Consider the following 10,662-nt stretch of genomic DNA (forward strand, 5'->3'; position numbering starts at 1 on the left):
ATCAACAATGGCATACAAAAAAAATAAGGACTAACATCAAGGCAGGTGCTATCTCTGCATACCATGATATAACTTGAATGATGATAGTGCATACTAAGAGAATTGTACAATAAAAATCAGTTTTGTAACTCGGGTCTTGATTTGCATACTCCGCAACCAGCAGCTTTAGCAATGTCAAAGTAAATTTAATCCATCAATAAACTTAGAAACAATTGTGCTTTAGCACAATGGAGACAGCTTAGTACCTTTCATCTCTGGCAATATCCTGTGCTGCAAGCATGATTGCATATGGGATTATGCATCACAAACTGCTTTATCCTTCATGCTACCTGCCAAAAAGATTAAAATGGGTCTGTGAAAGGAAAATAATGCTACAAGTGTTATATACAACGGACTGGACTAACCTGACGAGATGGGAGCAGCCTCGCAGTCCATTCTTCGATCTCCTTTACGCCAACATCAAAGCGAGGGCTAATAACACCACATTTGTTTAGTCTTCCATTCAGTTCCACCACAATCTTCCCAGCACGGTGGTCATCCACATATTCGAACTCACCAATGTAGCCTACATAATGTAACACTAATCAGGGACATGTCCTCAGAACGGAGCAATTGAAATGGGGCATAAGATTTGAGAACTAACCATGACGCTGCATGACTGTCAAGAACTTGATGATCACCTTGGATGACGGCCTGATCATGACCTGCCTTTTCCCCCTCTTCTCAGCATTGTACATGGACTTGAGCGCATCATTGAGCACACTAACCCTCACCATGCTGACCTTACCAGAAGAAAGAGATAGAGTTGTAAGGGTCCCATGATAGACACAATAGCATAGGAAACAGCCATTTACATCTATGTAACACAACCAAAGGTACAAGTAACCATGTCGCTATATCAATGCAAAATGATGCAAAGGTTTGCTTATTCAGTACAAACCTTCATCTCCCCCCCCCCCCCCCCCCCCCCCCCAAAAAAAACATCCAGTGCTATATTGAAATCATGTCAATAAATGCATTGCTAAAGGAGGTAACAACAAGCTTAACCACATTATCCATATCATTGATAGTTGATACTCAGAAGAAAGATAACAAAAGGGTATGTAGAAAGCCAGTCCAATATATGAGACAATGTAACAATAATAACATGTTATCCATGATATCGGCTCCGGTGGTTGTAAACTAACTACTCATCACATGTGCATTAGTTTGTTTCATCAATCAGATTGCACACGACAAAGCTATAGTTTGTAAACAACAGATCATCAAATTAACACTAGCAGTATTCCACACCCTTCATCATCATCTAGTTTGCAATTAGACTGCTTTGATCAACAAGATCTAGAATCCTTGAACAATGCACCATCTAATTACCAGAACTCAACTCATATTGTTCTAAGCAGTCTTGGACAGGGTTTAAGCTACCACTAAACCACCTACGCATCTGATCAGCAAGCACCAAATTGCTGCCAACTGGAGACCCAAAAAGTGAGGGATCTCTCAGCACCAAACACCTGCAGACTGATGTACTTATTCACTAATAACAAACTAACATCTCGGTTTGCTGGCAACAGTTGACCGAATTTATTTCAGACCTACAGGAAGGATGGAAACCGAATATGCACAACCAGCAATCACAGCCTACTTCGAGATCTTCCACAACAAAGTAAAATACCTAAATGTGCATCTTCCACAACACAGTAAAATACCTAAATGTGCATCGGCGGTGAGGCAACAGGCTAGGGTTTCGCCGCGGGGAGGGGGCAGCCGAAGGATGGATTGAGAACTTGGAGAGAAGCCGAGGATGAGTCGACGTCGGGAGACCCAGAGAGTCTAGAGGAGAGGAGGGGAGGGGCCGGCCACTGGTGGGAGGAGAGGAGGCGGCGGATCCGGGGCGGCGCGGGGCAAGGAGGGGAGGGGCCGAGGCTAGCCGCCGATGAGAGGAGAGGACACGGCGGATCCGGGGCGGCGCGGGGCAAGGAGGGGAGGGGCCGGGGCCGGCCGCCGGCGGATCCGGGGCGGCGCGGGGCAAGGAGGGGAGGGGCCGAGGCCGGCCGACGGCGGGAGGAGAAGAGGCGGCGGATCCGGGGCGGCGCGGGGCAAGGAGGGGAGGGGCCGGGGCCGGCCGCCAGCGAGAGGAGAGGAGGGGAGGGGCCGGCCGCCGGCGGGAGGAGAGGAGGGAAGGGGCTAGGGCCGGGGCCGGCCGCCAGCGGGAGGCAGTGAGAGGGAGCGGGGGCAGGGAGAGGGAGCGGGAGCGCGAGTGTGAGCGTGCGAGGATGTTTGGGGGCGGCGGCAGCGGGGTTAGGGTTATGCGCGTATATATGTTCCTGTGCGTGCATTTTTTCTGTGCATTTTTTAAAAACCGACAGAATAAATTGTATTTTTCTATGAGTTTTTATTTTTCCGTGTGTCTATTGTCATGCACAGAAAAATGTTATAATTATTCTGTGGGTTTTCGTATTTTTCTGTCGGGATATTTTGACACCGATAGAATAATCGTAATTTTTCTGTACGTACCGAAAAAAACGCACAGAAAAATTCGTCACCCACAGAAATATTCGAGTTTCCAGCAGTGACAGGGGAAATGCTCACGATTGGCACAAGCACAATGTAGGTAACATTTTTTTAAAAAAAAAACATGCTTAGCACGTGTTTCATTAAGAAGTTAACGTAGGTAACATCGTGCCGTGATCGAGGATATGGTGGCAGATTGGAACCCAACAAGCTAGAGAATTTCCCATATTTATACCAGATCTGTGCCATGGAATGGGGTCGGTCCCCAGTGGAGCATTATACATTTATTTATACCTCGCGTGATAATTTTAATGCTCCTAAAAATAACAAAAGATGTAATCATAGATCGAAACTTCAAAAATTCCGTTCAGAAAAGGCACAAAATACATCAAAGTGCTAGCTATTACACCTTCACATGCTTGTTGCAGGTTTGCACTTTGCAGCACGCCAGCAACGCTGTCATGCCTGAACCTAGTAATAAGCTAGAAAAACAAAGTGACGCTAGAAAAATGATGTCCAGACGTCCAGTCCAAAGCTTAAGCCACCGGAACGACCACGGAGGCAACGAACGGTGAGATCATTGCATCGGTCGCCGCACGTTCCGCGCACTGACCGATGAGCAGCAGCCGGCCAATCTCGTAGGATACGAACGCGTCGATGCAGGCGTACTGGACCTGCTCCACGGACAGGCGCCGCGCGTCCCACTTGCTCATGGTCACCGACTTGGGCTTGTCGATGAGCACGCCCATGACCTCGCGGGTGAGCGTCTTCAGTGACGCGGTCCGGAGCTTGGGCCGGGCGAGCGCCTCCGCCGCGACGCGCCTCAGGTCCACCGCGTTGGCGACCACAAGGCCGCAGTCCTCGGACAGCCGCTTGACGTCGCCGTCGACCGCCACGCCGAGGAAGCGGTGGTCCGGATACGCGAGGAAGTCTTTCAGGGCGTCCGGGACGTAGTCGGCGTGGAAGATCTGGTAGACGAGGCAGCGGTGGCCCACGCAGAGCTGCAGGACGGCCATTCGGTTCCTGCGGTGCCCGTCCTCGTCGTGGACGACGCGCCACTCGGTGTCGAGGCCGACGATGCGGGGATGGCCATGGCCTTGCTTGCGGACCTCTCGGAGGAAAAGGTTTACGGCGTCGCCGGAGGACGTGATGGTTGTCCGGATCACAGTGCCGTCGTCCATGACCACGTCGGTGTCGTATGTGCCCTTCGTCATGGGGGGAGGAGGAGGGCTTTCAATGGTGTCGTCTCTCAGTAACACGGCCGGATGGATCATGGATCGGAGAGCTGCACAAAATGAGTTACGTTGATGAAGGTTCGATCTGTACGAGTGCTTCCTCCCGATCTCGATCGATATATGAGAGGGGAGAGAGGACGACGGTGGTCCGACTGACCCACCGAATCCGAACAGCGACCAAAAATCGACCAGGATTTGCGGTGCAATCCGTCACAAGTCTGAGGAAACAGGGGCGGACACAAGATATGGCTCTGCCATCCGCGTCTCCCCTCTGGTACGGTAACTCCTCAGTCCTCACCGTGATTGGCGGCCCCTCCTCCGGTTTCCCCCTGGACTCCGTCATCAGTGGCCGTTAACGCTGCAGGAAATCAGCACATGCAGAATCTTGTTTCCTCTCCCTTGTCCATCACTTATTGCTCGACACACCCATCAAAACGATCGCATCGTTGCTGCTCCTGCACACCTGGAACTCCGCAGTCCGCACGGACAGGCTGCAGCTCGTCGCCGGCCGTGCGTCCAACTGGCAATTGCCCAAGCCACACGGTTTAAAAACCGTTCAGTTAAGCTTGAACCCAAATCACATCATAAACTGCACAGTTCAGTGATCAGATCAGGAGTATCAGGTACAGCGCGTGTGCCGTCCTGTCTGTTCTGACCAAGAGGAGAGAAGAAAAGCCTAATGAGAGTCCCCATCTCTCGTCTTTTTTCAGCACCTTTGCTGAAGCTGGACCTAATAAATCTCAAAGCTAGCAGCCTTTCTTTTTATGCACTAGCAAAATCGACCGATCTGGCATTGTCTACCCGTGCTTAGCAGCTCATGCATGCATGATTCACTGCTACCAGCATTCCAGCAAGCTGCAGGCAGCAGGCAGCAGGAAAAGATATAGTGCTAGAGATGCTTAGCAGATCGAGATGGAGGAGATGGAGGAAAACATTTTCTGCAAAGAGAGGCTAAGAAACCTTCCAAACATTTCCCAGATTCTTATTTTTTATCGCTCTACACTTTTTTGTGCAAATTACTAACTGTTGGGTTCTTTTCTTCATGAAACTGGATGTGAAGGCACCCAGGGAGAACGATCAGAATAAGGGGTGGGTGGACAAGGAGAAGAGAAACAGAGAGGGAAATGTTTTGAATACATGAACGGGAGATGGAAGAGGTAACACTTGCTGGCTAGTGCAAGCATTTCCATGTTATTTTTTCTCTTAATAAAATGAAAAACGTGCTTATGGAGAAAAACATTTCCATGTTAATTGTCCATTGCTCGTCACCCAGTCATCACCTACCTGACATGATAACTTGCAGGTGAAACATATATAAAGACTGCATCGGCACAGTGCTGATTGTGGTAAATATCTTTATGTGGAAAATGTTGGAGACGCAAGGGGTGTGTTATATCAAAGGCTGGCAAAGGTAATTTTATGTGGATGTGCTACTTTTTTTTTTTTTGAAACATTTTTGATGTGCTACTTATATGAAATGATCCGGTTGATTCATCAATAATTATGAATGTCAGCTGTTTCAGGCTGGAATTTTGACTCGAATTTGTTTCTAAGAACAAAATTTATTTAGTGAAGATTGCTCTATTTATGTTAAAATTTATTACTGTTGCTCTGAACACCTTTTATTTCATGCAAAAATTGTGTCAGTATCAGGTGTTGTTTGAATAACGCACGGATTTTATTTGTCTTTTTTGTGAGGCCTTAATAATGCGGGTATGTTTGCATTCCAAGGTCTAAATTTAGTTGACTTAGCTTACTAAACTTAAGACCATGGGATTGTTTGGATCATGAACTAAAGTTTAGATTGTCCCATGGACTAAAGTTATAGATCTACTTCAACCAAAGATTTTATTGTTATGCTATTCGGATCATCTAGGTAGAGATCTAGCCGGGGTGCATGATAGATCAAAGACCTAGAACTAGTTCTAGTACTACCAGAGAAAAACAGAGAGGGGTAGTTTAGGTCTTACGACCTGACACCGCGGAAGGAGTAGATCCAGAGGCCTCCATCGGGTTCGCTGGTGTAGTCTGCGCACGGGCAGCGACGGTCGGAGAAGAGTCGGTGAAGTCCGGCGACGCAGTGGGGTGCAGTGAGGCCGACAGTGATGACGGTGGCGTCTTCCCGTCGCTGGCTGCGCGCCCTTACTAGATCAGACTTAGGGTTTGTTGGTGGGGCGGATTGGCTCACGGTGAACCTCGTACGTTGAGCCGCCGGCCCCCACCACTTTATATAGCGCAGTGCGACGGGGGCCCACCAATCATGTAGGGTTAGGTGCCCCCGATCAGGGAGCGTGACCAAGGCCCAATAGGCCGTTGGGCTTATTGGCTGGGAGATCAATCCAACATTCTCCCCCTTGATCTCACACTATTACTTTTATCTTTAAACTTTAAACTTCAATCCTTTTATCCTTACTCATTTCTTCATAGATGATGCATAGAGCATGTTTCATCGTCACGGTCAATCGCCGATAGATTTAACAGCTACAATGCACGTCTCTGATCTGAAATAGATACTTTAACTTTTGGGCCCTTTATAGTCCAGGAATCATAGGCTTTCCTTTAAACCCATGCCGGCTACATGTTCTCTGAACACGTTGGGTGGTAAGCCTTTTGTAAGCGGATCCGCGAGCATCTTTTCGGTACTTATATGCTCAAGACTTATCATTTGATTCCGGACTCTATCCTTCATAACATAATACTTTATGTCAATGTGTTTGGCAGCACCACTTGACCTATTGTTGTGAGCATACTGTACTGCTGGATTATTATCGTAGTATAACTTCAGTGGTCTACTGATGTCGTCAACCACCTTCAAACCGGGTATGAACTTCTTTAGCCAGTTCACCTGCCCCGTTGCCTCATAACACGCTACAAACTCGGCATACATTGTGGACAATGTAGTGACGGTTTGCTTTGAGCTTTTCCATGAAATAGCTCCCCCTGCGAGAGTGAATACATATACAGACGTGGATTTTCTATTATCTCCCGCATAATCAGAATCTGAATATCCCACTATATGGAGTGAATCAGATCTTCTATACGTCATCATGAGGCCTTTCGTTCCTTGCAAATAACGCAAGACTTTCTTTACCAATTTCTAGTGTTCTATTCCAGGATTGCTCTGGAATCTGCCAAGTAACCCGGTAATAAATGCCAAGTCAGGGCGCGTGCACACTTGAGCATATTGCAAGCTTCCGATAGCTGAAGCATATGGAACCACTTTCATTTGATCGATCTCATATTGGTTCCTGGGGCATTGAAAATCCTCATATCTGTCGCCCTTGACTATAGGAGCAGGTGAGGGACTACATTTGTGCATACTGAATTTCTTTAAGACTTTTTCTATGTATGCTTTTTATGACAGTCCTAATACCCTTTTCTTCTATCTCGGTGAATCTCGATCCCTAGAGTGAACGAAGCTTCACCAAGATCTTTCATATCAAATTTTGAGGACAAAAACTTCTTTGTCTCCAGTAGTAGACTGACATCACTACTAGCAAGTAAGATATCATCCACATACAGGACAAGGAAGATAAACTTCCCATTCTTAAACTTTACGTAGACACAATTGTCCTCAATATTATCTTTAAACCCAAAATTCTTTATTGTCTGATCAAACTTCAAGTACCACTGTCTTGAAGCTTGTTTTAATCCATAAATGGATTTCTTTAGGTGGCATCCCAATCGCTCTTTTCCTTCCATGACAAAACCTTTCGGTTGTGCCATGTAAACATTTTCCTCTAAGTCTCCGTTGAGAAATGCCATCTTTACATCCATCTGATGTAATCACTACTAGGGATGTGTACATCAATGATGCTCTTCTTTCGTCACTGAAGACTCCAAAATCGTCACATATATTATTTTATGACGAATTTGTGACGATATGGTATTCGTCATTGAATGCGCGTCATATTTTACCTACTGTGACGAAACGTCTATTTTCGTCATAGATGTGCATTTGTTCTATGACGAAATGGCCGTCGTCATAGAAGTGTATTCTTTCTATGACGATCTATTTTCGTCATTGATATAGCTCCTTTTTCGTCATGACTTGCCGTCTGTTAGGCGGCCAGACGACGTCTGCCACGCTGGCAGCTGACGTGTCTTGTCCACGTGGCACGTCCACATTGCAGATGACGTGTCCGACCACGTGGCAGCTGACGTGGCCAGTGATGTGGATGGTCCATGTGTCCACTTTTTATTGGGCCACAAGGCTTGCTGTGATAGGTTCTCATTTTCGTCACTGAAGTAAATAGAAATTCGTCACAGAATCAATTACCAAATCGTCACAAGTGCACATGCCGATTTCATTACAGAATGCAAATAATACTGGAATGACAAAAAACTTCCATAAATTAACAGATCCAGTATTCCAATGACCAATAACTTAATCAACAATTCTAAACTCGGTTCACATAACTCACTAGACATCACATTTGAACTACTAGTTTCATCTCAGTTCACATTAACATCACAGGAAATAATAAAAAGTTGCCAACCACCAGCAACATAAGTTACTACATAAACAAAATCACCAGCAGACCCCTTGCTTAATGAACCAGCAGCTACGAGCAGCGCTCATGTCGAAGAAGCATTGTTGATGGCCAAGATACGCTTGAGCAGCGCATTGTTCTCCTCCATTGCCTTGTTGTTTATCTCTGTCAGCTTCTTGTACTCCTCCATCTCCTTTTGTGTCCTCGCCAGCTTTTGTCAAGTTTACAAGATAATGAACATGTCAGATGAGATCATAGGTTTAAAATGAGAATATCCTTTGGAAACTGATTGAGAAAGAATATATGACAAGATACCTATTCATCGGTTCATGCGGCGGAGGAGCGCCTCACCCTCAAAGATACGGCGTGGGTTCTTCTCATCTAGGGTGAGCAGCTCCCTGGCTGCATTTCTGATACGGCTCAGGGCATACTGCACGCGCCACAGCTCACGCTTGCAGCGCAGACCATACTCACCAACCAGCTTCAGCTCAGCATCTAAGCGCTCCTTCTTGAAAGTCTTCCCATCTACAACATGCAACAACAACATAAGCTACTGATAGCACTACAAAATTAGCTTTAGAAAATAACTGAGAGTGGTATCGGTAACAACTAACCTGTCACTATCAGTGAATGAAAGATTTCTGTCCAACTTTCTAGTATTGAAAACACAGCTAGAGCCTATACTAAATGGTGCAAATAACTAGTTTCAGGTTGACTGGTTGAGCAATAACGAAAATTGCGACAACTATGTAAGGACATTGTCTGATACTATTTGCTTTTAAAGAGTACTAAACTAGTACAAAGCTTGGTATTTTGAATTCTGATCCAGCACAATTTCACCCCTATATACAAATTTGAAACCACATTCATGCCCGCACAATCAGTTCACCTAAGGGCAATCCACCATACTTTGGGCTAGACGGATCAAAGCAAAGGCGAAAGGTATTCTTCGACACTTCCGACCATCCGAATTGCTACTATTAAGCGTATCCGGAAGGAATATTCATCAGTAAGCATTTCTGTCATATCCACCACTTACAAATCTGTACAATAAATTTAGTAGAAATTAATGAAAACAATATATGGCCTACTGCAGAGATATTTGGTATATCTGCAAATAGATGGTGCTCTGAGATGACATCAACAAAAATGAATAATATATCTTGAATAAAATCGATGCTGCCATGTAACAAAATATAAGACTTAAGAGAGGATATGCTGACTGAAAGTGTGATTGAACACTATATTATAAAAGGTGTGACAAGATGTTTAAATGACAGACGGACAATTCTTTAAATAAGATTTTAGGACATCTACGTAGGTCATAGCTACTGCAATAGAAATTAATGAAAACGGCAACAGAGCCATACTCAACAAAGTTCTGGTATCATTGATTACAAATTATGTAAAAAACAAATCAGAATAAGAAACATTTAGTACAGCTTAAAAGTTCAAAGAGATATAAATTTTTAATGCCACACATATTATTGTTGTTTGTCTACTAAGATGGAAACAATTCCAGTTAAGAAGATACACGGTTGAATCACAGCGGTAATAAATATTATTGTTGTTTGACTATTTATAAGTGATTAGACAAAGTGACGTGCTATACGGAGTATTGTTTACCGGAGTTCTGATAAAATATTACAGTGCAGCCGGCAGCGGTATTTCTCTTGAAGACCTAGTGATAGTCAGGAAGGAAATAATAATGAATCTATGGCAAAAACAATCGTAAAAAAAAGAGACAGGAAGAAATGAAATTTGCTACTAACCTGATGAGCGACGACTCCGGATAAGATCCCACACTATGCTAGAAAACGTTATCAGTGACGCGTGTAGAGGGCCGTCATTGACGCGTATAACACGTGTCACTGTTCTTACGAAAAAAAAACTACGAATGAGCTCATATACTACTTATATACTCACAGACTAGTAGTAAGGATCCACCTTTAAATACCAAATAAAACTAAATATAAGTTCCAGTAAAGATAGTGCAGATCATATAAAATGACATGGCTCCTATACAACAAAAGAGAAGCGACCTAGCTGAAGATTGATTATTAGCTGCAGATCATATAAAGTGACATGGCTCCTATACATTGTTGCCTTATGGGATCATTTTTTTCAGAACAGCATTATAAACTTAGCAAAGTGCCCCCAGCAGCCAGCTATTCAGCTAAAAAATAATCTGAATATGCTGTAAAAATAACTAAGGAACCACTCAACTTCCCTCTGAAAAAACAATGGCTACAGGGCCCTGTCTGTCTCCCCTATTGGCATATTTCCAACAAACTATATGCAGAGGGTGGTATTATCATAAATAGTTTACAAGCTCCTAATTGAGATCTCTGATCTCCCCACTTCACCAGATATAGACATAAAATTACAGCTGCAAAACATTAATATCTCGCCACTTCACC

General features: G+C 44.7%; 3 protein-coding genes across 3 annotated transcripts; all 3 read right to left on the minus strand.

The window, feature by feature from the left end:
- Positions 1–305: 305 nt before the first annotated feature.
- On the minus strand, positions 306–782 carry LOC136452625 (small ribosomal subunit protein uS8z/uS8w-like). The gene is made up of 3 exons (XM_066453226.1): positions 644–782; positions 405–565; positions 306–329 (listed from the first exon to the last, which is right to left on the minus strand). The coding sequence occupies exons 1-3, from the start codon at positions 774–776 to the stop codon at positions 321–323; spliced, it is 303 nt and encodes a 100-aa protein (XP_066309323.1). The 5' UTR covers positions 777–782; the 3' UTR covers positions 306–320.
- Positions 783–1,739: 957 nt separating this feature from the next.
- LOC136454940 (uncharacterized) lies at positions 1,740–2,339 on the minus strand. The gene has a single exon (XM_066455176.1). The coding sequence runs from the start codon at positions 2,337–2,339 to the stop codon at positions 1,740–1,742; it is 600 nt and encodes a 199-aa protein (XP_066311273.1).
- Positions 2,340–2,814: 475 nt separating this feature from the next.
- LOC136452627 (3'-5' exonuclease-like) lies at positions 2,815–3,972 on the minus strand. Its single transcript, XM_066453227.1, has one exon. It carries the CDS (start codon positions 3,786–3,788, stop codon positions 3,051–3,053), a length of 738 nt encoding a protein of 245 aa, XP_066309324.1. The 5' UTR covers positions 3,789–3,972; the 3' UTR covers positions 2,815–3,050.
- Positions 3,973–10,662: the final 6,690 nt, after the last annotated feature.

The sequence above is a fragment of the Miscanthus floridulus genome, chromosome 5, assembly GCF_019320115.1.
Source record: "Miscanthus floridulus cultivar M001 chromosome 5, ASM1932011v1, whole genome shotgun sequence".
Classification (NCBI taxonomy): Eukaryota; Viridiplantae; Streptophyta; class Magnoliopsida; order Poales; family Poaceae; genus Miscanthus; species Miscanthus floridulus.